Source organism: Gymnogyps californianus, unplaced genomic scaffold (genome assembly GCF_018139145.2).
Source record: "Gymnogyps californianus isolate 813 unplaced genomic scaffold, ASM1813914v2 HiC_scaffold_32, whole genome shotgun sequence".
Classification (NCBI taxonomy): Eukaryota; Metazoa; Chordata; class Aves; order Accipitriformes; family Cathartidae; genus Gymnogyps; species Gymnogyps californianus.
This window is the reverse complement of record NW_026114202.1, coordinates 1,719,344-1,738,957: the sequence shown is the minus strand read 5'-3', so window position 1 is coordinate 1,738,957 and position 19,614 is coordinate 1,719,344. Positions and strand designations below refer to the sequence as shown.

Sequence of the window (19,614 nt, the reverse complement as noted above, 5' to 3'; positions counted from 1 at the left end):
GCCTGTGTGTTTCGGCTGCTAATGGAGGGATTCAGGAAATGTGAACGAGGAGCAAAAATCTGAGCCTTTAACTGGGCAGGGCCCTAGGAAAAGTGCTTGTTATCTGCATTTGCATTTGCTGTTCCATGTCTTTAATTAAAAGGTCCACAAAATAGAATAAATTACATATGCATTTTTATTAGACAAACACCAGAAAGTGAAGAGAGACAAACAGTCATGGGACACATTTTATATACAAAATCCGGCCAAAAAATGCTGAGCTGTAACAAGCAAGTTGCAAATTTAAAACAGTTGGACTCATGTTCAATAGCAGAGCCCTACACGACGCGTGCTAGACGACACAGCTGAGAGAGAGTTCCTAAAGTGAGGCTCCTGTGTGACAAGACATAGGGTTTAGGTGGCCCTCATTCTGTTGACCCCAACTATGCTTTAGTAAAGGACCAGTGTTAAGGTGTTTTCTGGCGAGTGAAAGCATCTGAAAGGAAACTTTTAGCTTCTGTAACTTCTTCTGGTGGAGGAGGTTGAGACGAACTTCACGCTGGAGCTGCTGCCACCTCCGATGGTAGTGCTGCTAACCCCAGGACCGCTTCCACAGCTGAAGCTGCTCCCCATATTGCAGATTCCCCCTCCCATGCTGAGGTTGCTTCCTCCTCCGTACCCCGTTCCCACAGTTGTTCTGGTCACGGCTGCAAGAAGGAGAAGGAAAAGCTTTCAGTTTCTCTGGGCATTGGCTTCTTGGTGCAGAAACACACTAATGCTTAGATAAGGTAATTGCATATGTTTGAGAGACTTACAGATATTCACCGGGACGCCATCTCCAGCCAGCCTGTTAGGGGACAGAACACAAAGAGGTAAGAGGATAAGAAGTCTGTTGATAGTGGGGGCAAAACATAGGGTACATTTCCTAGAGACCTTTGGGGAGAAAAATAAAACTTGGCATAATTCGGGGATGCTTCCCGCAATATTATTTCCATTAGCTAGGACGATGTTCCCCCCTCCCCACCCCCTAACGCCCTGTTTAGCATTTCAGAAATGCTGAGCACCTCCAGTGCTCGCATTGCTTTGCTCCTCCAACATCAGGACTAGGAGGCTTTTGTTTCCCACCCACCTGCACTCCTCGCCCTCCAGCAGCTTCCTGTAGGTCGCGATCTCGATGTCCAGGGCCAGCTTGACGTTCATGAGCTCCTGGTACTCGCGCAGCTGCCGGGCCAGGTCTGCCTTGGCCTGTTGCAGAGCATCTTCCAGCTCGGCCAGTTTGGCTTTGGCATCTTTGAGGGCCAGCTCCCCACGCTCCTCCGCGTCCGCGATGGCTGCTTTCAGATTTGCGCACTACAGAAGAGAATCCCCCAGTCAAATTCCCCATACAAGACCTAGACTTGTTCTTTATCTGCTCTGAAATCACAAGGTCTTATTCCAGCACCATCAGCTTAACCATTTTTAGTGACAGTTCTCTTTTTTGAGAGAAAAAGGATCAAACTGAGCAGAACTTGCCTAGCTTGCCGCTGACGTTTTCCTTCCTCTCCCTTGCAAGTCAGGGGGTAAATTGGTTAAAAGTGTGGGGTTTGCTGCCCTTTACCTGTTTCTTCACGCTGTCGATTTCAGACCGCAGCCGCTGGACGTGGCGGTTGAGCTCAGAGATCTCCTGCTTGGTGTTACGGAGGTCGTCCCCGTGCCTGCCTGCCGTAGCCTGCAGCTCTTCGTACTGTCACAGAGAGAGGAACAACCAGTCAAGGTAAAATCCATTGTTTTTGGAGTAACCCAGGTGCCTGAAAGCATGGGTCCCTCCTCGAGCCCAGACTAGCAGCTGGAGTGCTGCTGTGCAAGATGCAGCATTTGAGAAGGTTTTCTTGGAAGAGTCGGTCTTTATCTGTTCAAGACAAGACATGAAGATAACAGCACGGAAACCCCCAGTTTCTTCACCTTGGTTTGGTACCAGGACTCTGCTTCAGCCCGGCTTCTGTTGGCGATGTCCTCGTACTGCGCTTTGACCTCCGAGATGATGCTGTCCAGGTCCAGGTTTCGGTTGTTGTCCATGGTGAGAACGACAGAGGTGTCGGAGATCTGTGTCTGCATCTGAGACAGCTCCTGCAAAGTGCACAGGGGATTAGGTGAGCTAATTCACGTGAGAGATGCCTTTTCATCCTTTCAGATGAGCGTGCAGACCTGGGAGAGGCTACAGATTGTTATCTAAACAGCTAAGACGGTTGGTATAACTCTAAAGAGGTAAAGGATTTAGCATCTCCTACGGGAAGAAATTACAGGCTTTCAGAGGAAAGGAGGGAGGGAAGCTCTGAACAGAGGGTTGAAATGTCTTGGGAGGTGTACTCACTGCTTCGTAGAGGGCTCTCAGGAAATTAATTTCTTCAGTCAGCGCATCTACCTTGGCTTGTAGTTCCACCTTGTTCATATAGGCAGCATCTACATCCTGGAGGACGAGAGATTTAGGTAATGCGTTTTAAACTCTTACTAGCAAGTCAGGAACACGCATATCTCGGCAATAACAGTCCAGGGAAGAAACCGTAAAAAAAGCTCTTGGAATATGAATGGATGGATTTGTGAATGAATAGGTGATTAGAGCTCTACTAATAGTCATCAGATGGTATTCTGTAATTTGCTCTCACCTTCTTGAGTGTCACAAATTCATTCTCTGCAACTGTACGCCTGTTGATTTCATCTTCATACCTAATGGAGGGAAGCAGAAGGAGCATTTGTTTAGGCAAGTAACAGACGGAGGTGATTTCGGTTTGCTGGAATGAACTTCCTTAAGAGCATTTTGCATATAATGTTCTTTCCTCCTACAGAGCATCTGAATAAGAGACCATGAGCATGTTCCTAGGCTAAACTAGTTAAAACAAGTACATCAAAAAAATTTTAAAGAATCTGTTCTTTTTTTCCTATTTCTGGCCATTAGTCATACTCCTTCTGCCTGTCTTAAGCAAATTAAGCATGCTGTCCTGAAACTCTCAGACCTACCATGTAATTTTTTTTTTTTTCTCAGTAGGTAATTTAGTTAATAAGTCTTTGATCATATTCTGAGTTATTCCCTAAATGTTTGTGTATTTGGATCTGTTACTCTGTTACCGTTTATCTTGAGAAAATGTCACAACCTTCGCTGTCGGGAATTCCTGTGCCCCGGACTCTCCTGGATCCCCCAGTTGGCTTAAGGATGTTGAATGGAGAAAGGCTGTACCTGCCCTGGTAAGTAGACCACTAGCTCAATAGACTTACTTCTTCTTGAAATCCTCAACCAGGTACTGTGTGTTGATGAGCTCTCCCTCCAGCCTTCCCTTGTCGCTCAGCAAACCGTTCAGCTGCATCCTGAGGTTGTTGATGTAAGTCTCAAAAAGCGGCTCCAAGTTGTTCCTAACTGTTTTCATCCCCTGCTCCTGAAGCAGGTTCCACTTGGTTTCCAGCACTTTATTTTGTTGCTCGAGGAATCGGACCTGCAAGCAGAAATATCCTGAAGATGTTTTGAAAGAGCAGAGATTATGGAGAGCTTTCCTTGCAAATGTGGGACCTCAGTACTAGCTGAGGTGGTGAAGTATTCTTTCCAGCTGGTTTTCATAGCCAAATTCTCATCTGGTAGAAGAAGGAATTTGCTGTTTGACTGCAGGGACCCTGCTCGGTATTGCACACAAACTCCGGAATGACTACGTTTTTCTTGCACCATGCTTCCCCTTCATTGCTTTGCTAAATCGAGACAAGGTGCCTGCATTTTGTGTGAAGAGTGCATGCAAAATCAGATAAGGAGCAAAACAGGGTTTGCACTCTTATTAAGAAAACAGTAGTAAAGTGCCATTTCTCCTTCCCCTCAGTATAGCTCTCCTGCCCCACAAAAGCTCCAAAATAATGTAGCATTTTCCTTGAAACCAAAGAGGAGCTGCTCAACCAGAGCAGTAATCAAGCAGATGCTCTTGTGCATCTAATACAGTTAACAAGGAAATGAAGTGGACAGACACTGTCAGATCAGATTTTACTATTTTGAACTAACAGTCCAAACATGCTGGTACTGTTGCAGTGATAGCTTTAAACGCCTTTGAGGAAATACAAGCAATGAGAAGCTTACTTCTCCCTAGTGCCAATTCATGTGATTCCTTTCTTGGTCATTTTAGATGGGTTGCTTGCATCTCACTTGAACCATCTAAAAAACTGTTATCAAGGCTCCTATAATGCTCAATGGAGAGAGCCCAACATCTCCAGAAGGATGAGGTTGTCTTCTAGAGCTTTCTTTCTCCACTGCCTATGAGATGTCAAGCAGCAAATGAGGAGGACCTTGAATACTGGATGATTAATTCATAGCAACCACTGTGTAGCAGGTACCATTCCCTGGAGTTTCCGGGGACTGGGCATCTTCCAGTCTCATTCCTCACTTCTGTTCCTTTTTGATCAGCTTATGTGCTCATAAAACAGCTAAGAAAAGAGTCCCCATCAAAAAAAATCAGGACAAGATATTTAGGGAAGCTCATGTCTCACCTTGTCAATGAAGGAGGCAAATTTGTTGTTGAGGGTTTTGATTTGTTCCTTCTCCTCCTTTCGGATCCTTTGGATGCTGGGGTCAATCTCCAAGTTGAGAGGTTTCAGAAGGCTCTGGTTGATGGAGACTTCGTGGATGCCCCCAGCTGGGAATCCAGGGCCACCCATGCCACCACCAAATGCACCATATCCATAGCCAAGGTTAGCTGGCATGCCAAAGCCACCACCGTACACGCTACCAGCGCCACCACCAAAACCTGCAGATCCATAGAAGCTACCACCCCTTCCAGCCACAGAGATCCTCTTGCATCCACCAACATTGTAGAGGCTTTTGCTTCCAAAGCCACCACCAACCCTAGCAAACCCACTGCCAGCATTGCAGTTTCCGACCCGGGTGACGGAGCATGAACTGAAGCTGGTGCGGCAGGTGTTTGGGACGATGGCCGAAGCAGCGCTGAAGCCACTTCTTCCCCTCTGAATCCTCACGGTGGACTGGCGAGACATTGCTGGCTTTTGGATTGGGATGGATGCTACAGCAAGAATAAAGGAGCAAAGGTGCTGGCCTGGAGCAAGGAGTAGGAGGGAAAGGAGAAAGATGAACCTGTGCTCTCCACGGGCTCAGGAGAGCCCTTTTATGCATGTATGAGACTGGGATGGGTTTGATGAGGTGGATCATCTTTCTGATTAATTAGGCTTGGCATGTCCAACAGCATTCTGGAGAGTGAACTCACTCCGCACACACGCCCTTCTGAAATAATATAGCCAGGTTCTGAGCAACAGTGGTATTGTTTGGGAATAACTGTCGCCTTCTGCCGTCTTTGTAGACGGCCAGACTCTTTGCCATATCAAAGCGTTTGAAAGTTGCAGTGAGTCACGTTGGGCACAGGGAGGAAAACACCGTTCAAAATGCTTGTCACTCAACACCTCTCTCATTTGAAAACTTCATCCCTCGGGATTGCTTTCACCCCTTTTCTATTCACAAGCAGGGCTTTGAAAAGTTACAGTCATTTCTGTTTTAGGAAAGGGATCTGTGTCGGGCAGAGCAGTGTTTTACAGCAAGCCCTGCAGTAAATTGTTCTGTCCTGGGTTTTTGTGATATGTACCGCGTGGTCCCCTCTATGCCACCACAATATATCTGCAGAAATAGTTTTGCTTCCATCCCTATAAAGGCTCAGCTCCCTGAGCTGATCTCTTCTGAAAATCCTGCTTCTGCAGACTTGCTCTTCTGTCACTAAAAAAAATACAGGAATGAAAATGAAACGTTTTGACACAGTCTTTTGTTCATGTGTGGATTTTGACAGCTGCCATTGAGCTCTGTCACAAATAGTTGTGCTAGTACCTCGGCTTTGAAGATTTGGACTTCGGTATGTTAGCAGGATGGAAGCAAACAAACAAACCAAAAAAAAAAAAAGAGGAGGAAAGATTGTGGGAATGGGAGCTGCTTTGAATCCACTGGCTCTATGGAAATGGAGTGCTCTGGGGCTGTTCCCAACTCACAGTTTATAAACACGACGTAGTTTCCCAAAGATTTAATCAGCTCTTTCAGCACTGCATATCTGAAAGTGTGATCCTGCCTGCTTGAATCCACTAGGAAAGTGCTCTACAGGATTCCCTCTGCCCAGATCCACAGCAATCTGGACACAGTAAGACATCCCAGATCTTTCCTTTCTCAGCCACAGGTACCAACGCAGCCCTTTGCTTTGCATTTAGCATGGCAGGCAGTTTGAGTAACAAGTCGAATAGAAAAATGTGAAAAATAATTCATCTTGAGAGACGGCAAGTGTTTCTGGCCCTCATTGCGTTTCGGGTTGTTCAGGAAAAGATGATTCATACATAATTTATTTATACAAGAGGGTGAACTTGCAAACGCATCCCCCCCGAACAGCTTCCCCTCGTGTCGTCTGCGAGTCTGAGCAGCTGCTGGCTGCAGTACAGGAATAACGTCATATTGAGGAATCACCACGGTGGAGGGGTGTTGTGCTTCGATCTGCCCCTGTCTTGCAAGGTAGCTCGGTAAAGGAAACTCCCAGAAATACTTTGTGTCCCCGTTGTTTCCCCAGCTGCTTTCTTTCAGATGGATTGCGTTTGTAATTGAGTTTTTAAATGAAGGGGGGAATAAATAGCAGTTGTCAGTTTATTTTGGTGTCTATTACAAGACTGAGCTTTTATTGCAAGGAAGGGCTTAATCCTGCAATTTTTGCCCAGCGGGGCTGTCTCATTGGTCTGACTGTCTGCACGTTTGCACCCATGGGAACTGGAAGTAAATGGATTTAAACGAACAAGTCTGCATCTGAAAGGCAGTGGATTATTGATCAGCCTTAGGGTTTTGCCCACCATTTGACAGATGTCATGACGTGAATGCATGAGATTGATTTCCCCCACACACAGCGTGCTTGGGTTATTTAGATGCAAGTCCCAGAGAGCGAGATATTCAAAGGCAGATGCAAGTTGCCAGCCTTCTTAAATGCCTATGGCTCCTTTGGGAATTGCTCTCTCGGGTGCTATCCATCTCACATAACTCTGACTGTCTGAAAGCTGTTCTGTATTCTTGTGTGTTCAGTGGGGATCACCGCCAAATGGCAGACTCTCCCGTCCTAAGGCAGATGGATGGAGAGGCCCCTGAAGATGGCTTTCCACCTTCACCAACACTACATGGGTAGACCAGATGGCTGACTCAGAGTGTGCAGGGTTAGCCAGGCTGAAACCCACCCTTGGTTACTAACAGCGTGATGCGTCAGTACTTTCCTTTTTCCCCTCAGGCTCCTTTTACATATGAAACTTGTCTTTTTTGGCTAAAGAATACGCCAACTGCGTTGGAGTCCATTGTTAATAATAGTAATAATACAGCTCCTCCAACCAAGTAAAAAGAAATTAATTTCTTTCCATTTCACATTTGCACTAGGGTGGAGGTGATGCGGTTGTCACTCATCTGGAAGGAATTTGAGAGGTAATTACAAAAGGCAGAACTGTGAGCACAAGGAGCTGTAGCTACAGGTTTGGGGTATGGGGTGATGGCAAGGGGGGCCCCCACCCTGCTCTGTTGATGAAACACAGGGTTTCCAGGTAGCTCCTGGGGGAGTGTCTCCCGTGCACCCTGCAGCTCCAGGCACGTAATGAATTTGCTGCTCTGATGCAGATAGCTTGCTCTGATACGGACTTTTTCTCCTCCACCAGAGGATAATGCTTGTGCTTACTCAAGCTGCTCTGTAGTTTTTCCTCCTAATCAAACAAAGGGAGCTGTGTTTGGGCAGGTCCCGCCGGGTGAGAGCCCCCCTGACGTGGCAGAGGCCGTCTGCGAGGTTGAGCAGGCTCCAAAGCCTTTTTCTTCTCTTCCGCTCCTCATTTCTTCCTACCAGGCTGAGCAGAGGGAGCAGGCAGCAGTGGGTGCAAGTCCCAGACCAAGAGGCAGGAGATCCCTTTACACCATGCTGTAAACCTGGGAGTAAAGTCTTGGCTGAGTTTGGTTCTGGCATCATGCTGATATCAAGGTAATAACTCTCCTTTGAGATTAGGAAAGTGAGTTCTGACTCTATCAGGGCAATAAAGGCAACTCTAGCTCCTTTAGTGAGAAATTTGAACCGTTTTCTGTGTACTCGGCCAGTGAACAGGGGATACCTCCAACAGCTTTTCATCACCTCCTCTCCATCTCTCTGCACCACTGCTCCTCTCCAGCACCTGCCTCGGAAGCCTTCGTCTGATGATGGATGCCCTTTCTCAGACACGGCTGAAATTTTTAGAAGTGCCTCAGTGTGTTTTGTTTGCAAAAATACATATATTTGTAAAATAAGAGCATGTCTTACTAACTTGGGTTGGTTCACCTGTGCTACCTAATCTCAGTTTAATTATCAGTAAAGTCAAGGCTGTAATTTAGGGTAATTGCTTAAATTAAAGCCTTTGGGTTAAACTTGGGCTACTAACCTAAATTCAAACCCTACTCATTTTGACCATAATTTACTATTTCATCCCAAGTTAATGAAGTCCTGCTGGTCACCCTGAGCTTTTTCCACGGGGGACCACGCAACTCACAGCATCCCTGTGCTGCGGGGACGGGCACCTCTGAGAGACCTCCTGAGCGGGAGGCGAGTGTCCATGAATCTCATTTCCTGAAGGGATGAATTAGGATGAACTCCTCAGAAGCTTTCCCATAGGTGTTGCCCCGTGATGGGTGTTGCAGTCCTTTGAGCCTGTTCCCAGCAGTATCTGGAGGCCAGTCAGCTATAACTACGAGATGACTTTGAAGTGTAGGTGTGACCTGCTTTCTCCAGATAATTGTTTTCTGGGCTAGCACAGAGACACCGATGCAGCCCAGGGTTTTGGAATAAGTTTGCCTTCATTATTGCTGTTGTTGCCAGATGCTTTATACAGAGCGAGGAGGTCTCGTTTCCCCTGTGGCTTGTTGCACCTTGAAAGAGTCTCTGACCTTAGGTGGGTATTAGCTGATACCTCCTTTATCCTATTCTGCATGCCACACTGGTGCTTAGGTGGCAGTACCCGAAGAAACCTAAATATCCCAAACTGCGTTGTAATGCTTTCTGAGCCTATCTTTAATCCCTGAGTAGGGCTGCTGGGGCTGTGATCTCCACCGAGCTCCACATGGAAAGCAAGATCTTTCAACGCTGAAGGTTATCGCAGCAGTATTGTAGCATCTCATCCTTTCTCATGCCCCCGGGGTACATCTTTTCTCCCGATAAACAAAACCAAGCCCTGGAAGCAGTGTTGCTGGAAAGTCCCATTATTTCAGGTCAGCTCGGTGCCTGCACGTGGCATGTCCCTCAGCTCCATCCTGCACCGAGCGCTGCTCCTGGTTCGAGTTTCCTTGCAAACAGCCATAGCACTTGTGTGAAGTTTAATTTCTCCCTGTTAAAACAAACTGGATCCGCACAATGCTATTCTCAGAGCCGGTAAGATAAACAAGGATTATTCATGTGTCCTGGAAAGTGTATCCAGTCACGGTGCACCAACTTTATGGGGCCTCATGTTTATTTACCATGCAGTGCTATGTGGCACTGCACGTGAGCCCGGAGGTCCTCGCTGCTGTCCCGCGGCGCTTGGCATTGCATGCAGCCGGACTCCGATCCCCAAGCGCTCTGGGCAGCGGGATATTGCTGCTCTGTTTAAATAGGAACACTCAGACTGAACATGCCTTGCAGATGGTAGCTGGGAATATTGTTCCACTGCTGGTTTTGCTGCGTCCTGTGTTACCTTCCCTGCAGCCATTTCATGTCTTATTTCATTTGCAGGCTGTGTAAACCATTTGCAAATTAAAACAAAATAATTTTCTTTGATGAAAATTCAGCTTTTGAGTCAAAAAGCTGCAAAGTTGCGTTTGGGAAATGTTAAGGGGAGATGTTTCAGCATTCCAGAGACAGGGTCATTCCCATAGGAAACGTTGAAAGTAAATGTTGGTTTTAAAAAAATATTTCACCTAATGTTTAAGTTGCCAGCTAAAATTACTTGTCAAGTTTGACTTGAATATGTGAGTTTTCCAGGTCTCTGCAAATCAGAAGAAGGTAACTAGAAGATGACTTTTTGCATCTGCTGTCTGCTTTCTCAGAGAAGAGGTGCCAAGGTGGGCTCTTAAAACACTTCCCGTGGAAACAGAAAAGAGACCGATAGCTGCTCAGTGCTTTTTTTTGCCTTGGTAGCATCCTCACCGTGAGACCGCAGGAGAAGGACCCGACAGCAGTCTGTGGCACCCGACTGACGGAGGCTGCAGAGGTGCCCAGGTACTGCGGGGATGGGTAAGGGCTTGGCAGCGCGGCTCACAAACACGTTTCATGGAGGGTTCAGCGTTGTTGGTGGCCCACGTGTTGATGCGGCTGATGGCACAGCAACGTCTTGTGCACACTTCTGTTAAAAAAACAAAACAAACTTATATTTGACATTTTTAATAATTAAAAAAAAAACAGCCCACAACAGAATATAGTTTAGCAACAATAGCCCAGCTGGGATGCCCTGCCTGTTACAAATGCCTCTGCTTTGCAAGCTTCACTTTATTTCCCTAAAACAGTCTAAGAAACATGGTCAGATGCTTGAAAACTGATGCAAACTGTTAAATGAATGAAACCCAACCCATTCACCCTTCACAAAGCCTCCTCTGGTGCAAACGGGCTGCCCCAACTTTCCAAAGCCATCATTTCCTTGCCCCTTCCCATGCGCTGGAGGGGAGACTCGTGGGTGTGAGCCCCCCCCCAGCCCCACCGGAGGACTCTCAGGGCTTCCAGCCCTTGCAGGGCGGCAGCGTGCCTTTCTGGTGCTCTGGGCCCCACCTGCTGGAGACACCATGCTGGGTTGTCCGGTGCTTGCACACCTCTGCGCAGTGTGATGGGGTGCAGGGTCCCATTGATTCAGGAGCTCGGAGGTATTTCCCTGCGGCGAGCGCTCCGGCATGCTGTGCATGAGGTGCTTTTGCCTTGCAGACGTGGTTGATGCCCCCCTCTCCTCTCACTCCCTGGGGTCCTGCCTGGGTGCACCCCCAGTTGGAGTTTGCAGGGGATGAGGGGTGGGTTGGTGGACACCAACCAGTCTCCTTTTGGGACCAGCATCCCCAATGGGCTGCGGGTCTGCTCCCCTCCTGCCCTGGCCCCTTTCCTCACCCTTGGTTCATGCTCCAGCTCCTGCCTTTGGGGTTCCCACCTCGCACCGTGCTTCCCAGTTGCTGCTGCCAGGATTTGCGCCTGGCCCTACAGCCTCGCAGGGTGCCAGAGCCAGGGGATGCCCACGGAGCCACAGGAGGGAGCCCGGGAACAGCGCAGGAGTCTGGCTGAAACCCTCAGTCCAGGCAGGTCTTTGAAACCTCCCCGGGGGGGCTGGATGGGAATTGGGAGTCCGGGTGCTGTGGGCACCTTGGAAGACCTCCAGGTTCATTCAAAATGAAGCTGAGGCCCCGAAACAGCCCTTCCAGAGGAGCTTGCGTGTGCTAGGGAAACCTCGATGTGCAAACACTGCATGTGCAGATATTGGGCGCTTCGCCCCATGTCCACCCCTCTTTGCTAGTGCTGCCCTTCCTCCAGTTGCTCTTTCTGGTTAGGGTGATGTTCGGCTGCTCCGTTCCCCTCCCTGTTTGATGCCGTTCTCGCTGCGTCCTTGTCGTGGTGTTGATGCCAGAGCTGGGCTCCTCTGCCATAAGATTTACTGCTGTTAACTAATGGCCGGGCTGAGCCATGCTCTGCATGTGCTAACTCACGAATCCCAGCTAAACCTTTGGGAATCACCCTCCTTTTCCCACTCCCCTGTGCTTTCTGACTCCTGCAGTGACGGGCAGAACAGGCGGCTTTGAAGTTAACCACCGCAGTGGGATTCATCCAGCTTTTGGCTCAGCCCTGAGGCAGCTTTTCCTCCCTGTGCCTCAGTTCTCCATCCATCCCACCCTCCTTTCCACCCTCCCCAGCCTGTCCCAGAGCCTGAGTCGTAAACCTGAGTTTTGTTTCCTCAAGGCAACGATCCTTTCTCATGAGCTGCTGACAAAGAGTCCCCACTGCAGCTGGGGCACAGCACGCATCAATACTCAGATCAGCAGAGAAGAAAAGCCAAAAAGCAGCAGATTTTAAAAATGACACATGCTCTTTATTGGACCATACAGTATGGTAGGCCTGGAAGTGAAGGGGCTGTAGCCATGAGGACAAGGAGTTAGAAATCAGTGTGGCAATTCATATACACAGAAAGCAATAACCTTTCCCACAGGAGCCTGAGAACAGAAGGGGCTGGAAAAAATCTTTAGTTGCAGACAAAACATTTGGAGGTTGTAACACGTGTTGTGGGCAGAGGCTTTTAGAGCATCTTGGAGCTGTTTTCGTTGCTGAGGACCCGGGACTGTGGTTTCGCAAGGCTGTCACCCTTGTTTTAGGAGGAGTGAAACGAATGTGCATGGCCGAGCGCGGCTGTCCCCGTTCAGCAAAGTGCTTCCACTTCGCTTTAAATGCATGACGCCAGGGGGAGAACAAGGGGAGAACAAGGACTGTGCTGAAAGAGGGCCACCGCCGGGGTCCATGACGGCTCTCCAAAGCCCTGTCGGTGACCTGTTACAACCTGTGCTTTAGCCAAAGGTGCTCCGGATTCTTGCGGTGGGGTCCTGGTCTCCCCCCGCTGCCCCAAAAGTGGAGGGTGAAGGACGGAGGAAGGAGAGGGTCTAGCGCAGCTATTTACACCATTGATTCGTAGGGCAGTGCTTGCTTTCGGAAGGCAGGAAACACACCGTCGTCCGCGCAGGGGGGCCCCGTGCTCGTCATCCTTATCTGATGGTCTTTTTGCTAGTGGTGGTCTTGGAAACGATCCTCACGCTGCCTCCCGTGCTGGAGCTGATACCTCGGCTGCTCCCGGAGCTGAAGGTGCTGCCGCCGCCGCCGAACCCTCCGCTCCCGCCTCCGAAGCCGCCAGTGCTGCTCATGCTGTAGCTGCCACCGCCGCCGCCAACGCTGCTCAGGCTGTAGCCGCCGCCGCCGCCGCCTCCCATGCCGAGACCTCCGCCCATGCCCAGGCAGCTGCCGCCGCCGCTGCCGTAGCCCACCCCAGTCGAGCTGCTGACCACGGCTGCAGGGAGACACAGTGCACACCCGCTTTAGGGTCCTGCCGGCTCCCCAAGGTGGGGGGACCAGCACCATCGCCCCTGCGGCAGGGGGTGAGCGAGCAGGGGTGGAAGGAGGGGAGATACTTACAGACGCTCACGGCTCCGACTCCCTCTCCGGCAAGCCTGTTGGGAAAGGGGAAAGTAAGCAATAATGCTAAAGCACAGACAAGATGTAACGTTAGCCACTGGGACCATCTAATTAGACTTTTGTGGCCTTCAGTAGGGAGTATCCTCTGGTGGAGTATGTCTGTATCACAGGTGAAAGGTGACAATGCTCATTTTTATTAGCGCATCAGGTGCCAAGAGCTGGAGAAACTAACCTTTTCCTACAAAGCTCACAATTTAAAATATCCCTCTCTGCCCTTGTTTTACATCTCTTGGTGCTCCAGCCCCTTGGGGTGAGCTGTCTCTTTGAGCCCAAGGAGATGCGCCCTGCTCTGAAGAGCAGCACACAACAGGTCCCTGTGCTTGTCCTCACCTGCTCTCCTCTCCTTCCAGCAGCTTCCTGTAGGTCGCGATCTCGATGTCCAGGGCCAGCTTGACGTTCATGAGCTCCTGGTACTCGCGCAGCTGCCGGGCCAGGTCTGCCTTGGCCTTCTGCAGAGCGTCTTCCAGCTCGGCCAGTTTGGCTTTGGCATCCTTGAGGGCCAGCTCCCCACGCTCCTCCGCCTCGGTGATGGCTGCTTGGAGGTTGGCACACTGAGAGCAAGGAGAACAGGTAGTTGTTTAACTTGGGCTACCCCAAACTGCTCTCCTGAGTATTGCTATGGTATTGTAGATACTGGCTGGTGGCTCTCAGGAGAGAGCACTGAGAGCTCCTGATGGGCCGTTAGGAAGGTGTCATAGGGTGGGTGACTGGGGAGCTGCAGCCATAATCCTGTCCCCCAAGAAAAGGAGAGACATCTACATCTCTCTGCTTTGCTACACACCTTTGCTGGGGTAACTTAGTAGCTCACAAGTTGCTTCCCCAGCAAGAAAGTGGCTATCACAGCACATCCTTGCACTGAAGGACCTTCTCTGGTGGGCAAAGACAGAGGTGGCCATGCCAGCTTTAATGCAGGGGGGAAAGCCTGGCCTTCCAGCCCTGCTCCAATGCCAGGAGCTGTCTCTTTCTGCCGTGCCTGGCCACCATCACCTCCCGCCTGCCCTCCACCATGCAGCAGCTGCTCTGCAGGAGCATCCCCCTCCTACCTGTTTCTTCACGCTCTCGATCTCGTTCCGCAGCCTCTGGACCATCCGGTTGATCTCTGAAATTTCTATCTTGGTGTTACGCAGGTCGTCACCGTGCCGCCCGGCAGAGACCTGGAGTTCCTCGTACTGATACATAGAAAGGAGGAGAGCGCTGGTTAGGCACCACGGGGCTCGGAGAAGGGTGAGAGGACTTCAGGGCACAAAGTGCAGGTCTGGATGCAGGTTAAGGGTGGGGGACAACATTCCTCTGAGCAACCTGCCCGTGGAATAACAGTATTTGCCCTTAGTTATCAATATATGCTAAAGCAGCAACTATTGCATTGCATAGAGCACCTATGGGTTGTCACCTACTGTTAAGAACCTGGAAGGGAAAGAGGAGGGCTCTGTGTCTAAGGCCAGATCTACCAGTGACTCCTTGTGAGGCCAGGGTCAAGGCATTTAAGCATCTTGTCCCTTGGTTTCACCGCAAGGAATATAAGGCTGGTCAAGAGTAGTGGTCCATAAGCAAACACTGGGGATCTGTACACAAGAGCCTATTGCAATATGCATAGAAAATAAATTAATCTCTGGTGTAATGCTGTGATCCTTCCTCTGTTAGTCCTGCCTCCCATCAGCTAGTGTGATGCCACGTGAATCACAGAAATCGGTCTGTCGTTCTGGTTACCCACCTTGTTTTGGTACCAAGCCTCAGCCTCAGCCCGGCTCCGGTTGGCGATGTCCTCGTACTGCGCTTTGACTTCTGCAATGATGCTGTTGAGGTCCAAGTTACGGTTGTTGTCCATGGACAGGACCACAGAGGTGTCGGATACTTGCTGCTGCATCTGGGACAGTTCCTGCAGAAGACACAAAAAATGAAGTTAATGGTCTGGTATCTGGGGTGGAAACCATGCAGACAAGAGGTGGCTTGGGAGCCCTCTCCGCTGAGCCATTTTCTTGCGTTTCCCCCTGCTCTGTCTCTAACTATCTACGCTCTTCTATCTTATGCTTGCATTATAATTTCAAAAAGGCAGTGACCACCTTCTCTTTTACTGCTGTACAGCACTGAGCATGGTGGCCGGAGCTCCGGGGCATGGAGAGCTGTACGGCAGGGAGCCGTGGAGGATGCTGTCGCAGGGAGGGCTGACTGCTTACCGCTTCGTAGAGAGCTCTCAGGAAGTTAATTTCATCTGCCAGTGCATCTGCTTTGGCCTGCAGCTCGACCTTGTTCATATAAGCACCATCCACATCCTAAAGAAAAGAAAACCAAAGACTTCTGATGAAACCACAAGCCAAAGGGGCTTCAGGACACCAGTGGGACCATCTCTCTTGCTTCCAGGTCTGTTATTCTTTAGGCTTGTTTTTATATTGCTATGATGATCAAGGTTGGGTTTTTTTAATGTAATGTTGGACATTTACTGTGAGCCAGAACCGGGTTCTTGGGCAGAAGGCAAAGCTCTGACTCACGGGGATGTGACCAGAGACAGAATTGAACTGAACCACAAGAGGCCAGATGGTTTGCAACTGCAACCGGAGGAGCTATCTACAGAAAACAGGGCAGCTCCATCAGCATGGAGGTTGTGCCCATTCATGGCCTCAGGAGGACCCAGACCATACTTACTCCTAGACGTGCCAACATCATAGCCTGACCCAGCCGTGAGGTTGGAGGACCCCAGCTCCCATCAGCTTTGCCTGAACTCTGTGCATGCCGAGTTAATTTCATTGTCCATCCCATAACTCCCAGTTCACTCACCTTCTTGAGGACCACGAACTCATTCTCTGCACCAGTGCGCCGGTTGATCTCATCTTCATATCTGTTAGGATAAAAAAGTGAGAGGGTTTTGGTGGAAATGAAGAGCAAAGCCAGCATGGGAAGCAGAGATGGGACCACTCCAGTCCCAAATCATTAGTTGTGGCTCACGGATATATTCCTTACTCCCACCTCTTTACAGTCCAGAGCAGATGCAGAGCAAATGATTACTGATTCTGAACCTGCGAGACTCCGTGGTGCGAGTAGTCCCAGCTAAAATTAATAGATTTTAATCGCTACCCTTAAAATCAAGCTCATCATACGTAAATGTGTGCAGGATCAGAGCCCGTTTCGGTAGGAAGCAGGAACAGGTATTCTTGGTGACCTTTGCCCAAAGCAAAGTTATGCAAAAGGCTTTCAAAGAAGCTGCATTGCAATGCCTACAAATATATAATAATGTAACAATTTGATATTTGATATTATAATAATGCTAATGACTCTGAATAACCCGCTGCAGCATTTAATTAAAAAAAAGTCTGTGATTCTTTAGCCGTGGTTGTGCAAGAGCAGATCATTATGCCTCAGACTATGTTTCTGTGGAACTTTTTATGGCTCTGAGCAACATCCTCTCATCAGATAATCAGGGCAGGGCTTAGCTAGAAAGTAGACAAAACATGTAGGCTCTTGAGGCAAAGACCTGGATTTTAAAGGCAGGTTCGTGCCAGTCCTCTAACTAATATTGGCAGAGATATCCATGCAGATGGATCTCCGAGCAAACATGGGAAGAAGTGGAAATTAGCCAGTGGACTGGGAACCAACTCTAGACTTGAAATAAAATGTGTTCTCTTTCCCAGGCAGTAGCTCCGAAATCCAGACAATATCATCTGTCATTTTTGGCCTGATCAGTATTTCTAAAAGCCTATAATACATATCGAGACCTGAAACGCACCCAAGTACAACATACCAGAAGCTGTGTCAGTCCTTCCTGTCAGCTCTAAGTGCCGTCTCCCTGTCCCCCCCCCAAAAAAATCTGTCTCTTCACATGCTTAACTATCTAATATAAACATATTTCAGGCCTTCAGGGTGTTTTTCTCAAATTTGCACTTGGCCGGATCTGGTTGAATAAGGGAGAGATTATTCTCGCCAGACGACAGCCAACTAATAATGAACAGCCTCGCCTAAAAAAAACCGCCTAAATATCCCTTATAGTCAGCAGATGCCGACTGGCATGTCCTTAAGATGATTCATCCCACCTCCGCTGGACACCTTATCTCAGGATGGGATTAATTGCCTCCCCAGGGAAATCATTTTCTTTGACAACGGTCAGAGAAAAGAGCTGAGCGTCTTTCACGTGATCGGAGCTGAGCAGGGCCGAGCGCACGCAGGTCGCCTGGGGCCCTCTGGAGAGGCTGGGATTTCCTTTGCAAAAAGAGAAATGGGGGATTTTGGAGCTGGCAGTTTATGGCTATGTTTCATTCCCTTTTTGCATGTCCGTTATACTCATGAGTTACGCGTTTTTCGGTCTCCAGGTGTATTATTTTGGGAGACTCAAGGGATCAGTCCGTGACCTTCGTTGCACTGGAGCAGCTTCCCACAAGTGCATGAATTCTGTGCTAAACGCTGATCCTGCGCGTAAGAAATCTAACATAACTAGAGGTAATTCTGAGACCAAGTTTTATATGTTCATTTTGCAAACTGGAAGAGGAACCCAGTGCAAACACAAGGTGTGCACCAGCGAGCGTGAACTGCCTGCCCTGATTTTCCCGTCTGTTAATCATTTATGCTACAGAGCACAATTTCTTACTTGTTCTTAAAGTCTTCCACCATGTCCTGCATGTTCCTCAGTTCAGAGTCCAACCGTCCCCTCTCTCCCACAAGACTGTCTAGCTGCCGTCTGAGGTTGTTGATGTAGGCTTCAAAAAGGGGCTCAAGGGACTTCCTGGTGACTGTGTGACCTTGCTCTTGGAGGAGGCTCCACTTGGTCTCCAGCACTTTGTTTTGCTGCTCCAAAAAGCGCACCTAGGGAGAAACAAAAACAGGCGCATGCTGAAGCCCATGTGAACAATGCACAAAAAAATGCGTTGCCAGGAAAAGGAGGGATCATTCAACACAGAAAGAAAAAGCGAAGAGACGCTGGGACAGTCGGGGGGAAATTATTAGGATCTTCCTAATTTAGGGCACCAGATTCTCCAAAGTATCAAAAGCAGCTAAGATGTTCGGTGAGATTTTTCAAGAGCTATTAAGCAGGCCAAACACCTGTATTTGCAACTTTAGGTGTTTCTCCCCCCACTAGATGCTCAGCCCACCTTACTGGTTTAAACTGGTGTTATCCCCTTGAGTTGTGTAGAGCTTTGCCATTTTACAACCAGTAGAAGATCCATCCAGCCCCCAGGATGTTTTTTACAGGGTGGAGGGGGATTTACTTTTTCAATAAAATAAAAGGCGCTTAAAAACTCATCCTTGCGAAGAGGAAACATAAGACAGTACTTAGTTTTCAGCCAAGCCCACACTGTTTGTTGACTGGGATTAGTTCAGGCAAGCCCCTAAATCCAACTGAAGTTTCTTCCTGTTGTTTTTTCCCAAGGCAACTGATAATATGCATGGTTTGATGTTTAAGACCAAACTCTCACCTTGTCGATGAAGGAGGCAAATTTGTTGTTCAGGGTCTTGATCTGCTCCCGCTCCTGTGTTCGCACCTTCTGGATTTCCGGGTCGATATCCAGCTTGAGGGGTGCCAGGAGGCTCTGGTTGACAGTCACTTCTTGGATGCCACCAGGTGGGCAAACAGGGAACCCGGGGCCACCTCGACCACCAAATCCGGGACCTCCCAGCCCAAATCCACTGCCCAGCCCATAGCCGCCACCACCACCAGCTCCTCCTAAGCCAAAACCAGCGCCTGCTCCACCACCATAGCCAAGACCAAAGCCAGCGCCTCCACCAAAGCCGTATCCACCACCGGCTCCACTCCGTAGACCTCCACCGACCGAGCTGTAGGAAATTCTTTTGCTTCCACCTAGGTTATAGAGACTTCTGCTGCCGAAGCCACCACCAGCTCCAAAGCCTCCTCCACCTCCGGCTCTTCCTCCTCCAACTCTGGAGACAGAGACGGAGCTAAAACTGCTTCTGGTACCACTGCCACCTCCTACGATAGCAGAGCCTGAGCTAAAGCCCCTCATGCCCCCTCCAGTAGATGATCTGAAAGAGATCCGACTCATGGTGGCTTGTTCAATTGGAAATGCAAAGAGCAGGAGAGGGGGAAAAAAAAAGGCTGGTGAATAAAAGCTGCGCGGCAGGAAAAGAGCAGAGGGCAATGGAGACAGAAACCCCTGTGATGGGAGAGCTTGGGAGCCTCCTCTTTTATCTGCTTGGAAAACTTGGCACGGGAATTCAGAACTTGACGTGCCTTGCAGCAACTTGCCTTGTCAAACACACCTAGGCTACGGCGAGGCGCTGAAAAATGCATTGTTTGCAGGCAAGAAAGTAACGGAGTGAGGGAGCTCCCCCCTCTACCAAAGCCTGCCGCTCTGAGTCATGAAATTAGAATTGAATGGGACGACTCGCTGAGGTCTGTGCTCAGGGGCAGGATGCAACACGATTCTCCCGAGACCCTGGGAGCCGGTTTTCCTTAGGCGAGCCAAGGGCTCACTCCCTTGAGTAA

General features: G+C 49.2%; 2 protein-coding genes across 2 annotated transcripts; both read right to left on the bottom strand.

The window, feature by feature from the left end:
• Nucleotides 1–489: 489 nt before the first annotated feature.
• LOC127028379 (keratin, type II cytoskeletal 75-like) lies at nucleotides 490–4,977 on the bottom strand. Its single transcript, XM_050914087.1, has 9 exons — nucleotides 4,474–4,977; nucleotides 3,229–3,443; nucleotides 2,622–2,682; nucleotides 2,330–2,425; nucleotides 1,921–2,085; nucleotides 1,577–1,702; nucleotides 1,109–1,329; nucleotides 795–826; nucleotides 490–686 (listed from the first exon to the last, which is right to left on the bottom strand). Exons 1-9 carry the CDS (start codon nucleotides 4,975–4,977, stop codon nucleotides 490–492), a joined length of 1,617 nt encoding a protein of 538 aa, XP_050770044.1.
• Nucleotides 4,978–12,703: 7,726 nt separating this feature from the next.
• On the bottom strand, nucleotides 12,704–19,222 carry LOC127028377 (keratin, type II cytoskeletal 5-like). Its single transcript, XM_050914085.1, has 9 exons — nucleotides 18,587–19,222; nucleotides 17,761–17,975; nucleotides 15,960–16,020; nucleotides 15,362–15,457; nucleotides 14,899–15,063; nucleotides 14,231–14,356; nucleotides 13,518–13,738; nucleotides 13,128–13,162; nucleotides 12,704–13,002 (listed from the first exon to the last, which is right to left on the bottom strand). Exons 1-9 carry the CDS (start codon nucleotides 19,169–19,171, stop codon nucleotides 12,704–12,706), a joined length of 1,803 nt encoding a protein of 600 aa, XP_050770042.1. The 5' UTR covers nucleotides 19,172–19,222.
• Between the last annotated feature and the right edge of the window lie 392 nt (nucleotides 19,223–19,614).

Bases quoted from the DNA above. Each gene is read 5' to 3' on its own strand.
- LOC127028379 (XM_050914087.1), bottom strand. From the start codon at position 4,977: ATGTCTCGCCAGTCCACCGTGAGGATTCAGAGGGGAAGAAGTGGCTTC. The intron at 1,703-1,920 runs GTGAAGAAACTG...TCTCTGTGACAG, and splicing joins AGTCCTGGTACCAAACCAAG to TACGAAGAGCTGCAGGCTAC. The intron at 1,330-1,576 runs GTAAAGGGCAGC...TCTCTTCTGTAG, and splicing joins TCGACAGCGTGAAGAAACAG to TGCGCAAATCTGAAAGCAGC.
- LOC127028377 (XM_050914085.1), bottom strand. From the start codon at position 19,171: ATGAGTCGGATCTCTTTCAGATCATCTACTGGAGGGGGCATGAGGGGC. The intron at 15,458-15,959 runs GTGAGTGAACTG...TCTTTTCTTTAG, and splicing joins AGTTCGTGGTCCTCAAGAAG to GATGTGGATGGTGCTTATAT. The intron at 15,064-15,361 runs GTAAGCAGTCAG...TGTCTTCTGCAG, and splicing joins TGAGAGCTCTCTACGAAGCG to GAACTGTCCCAGATGCAGCA.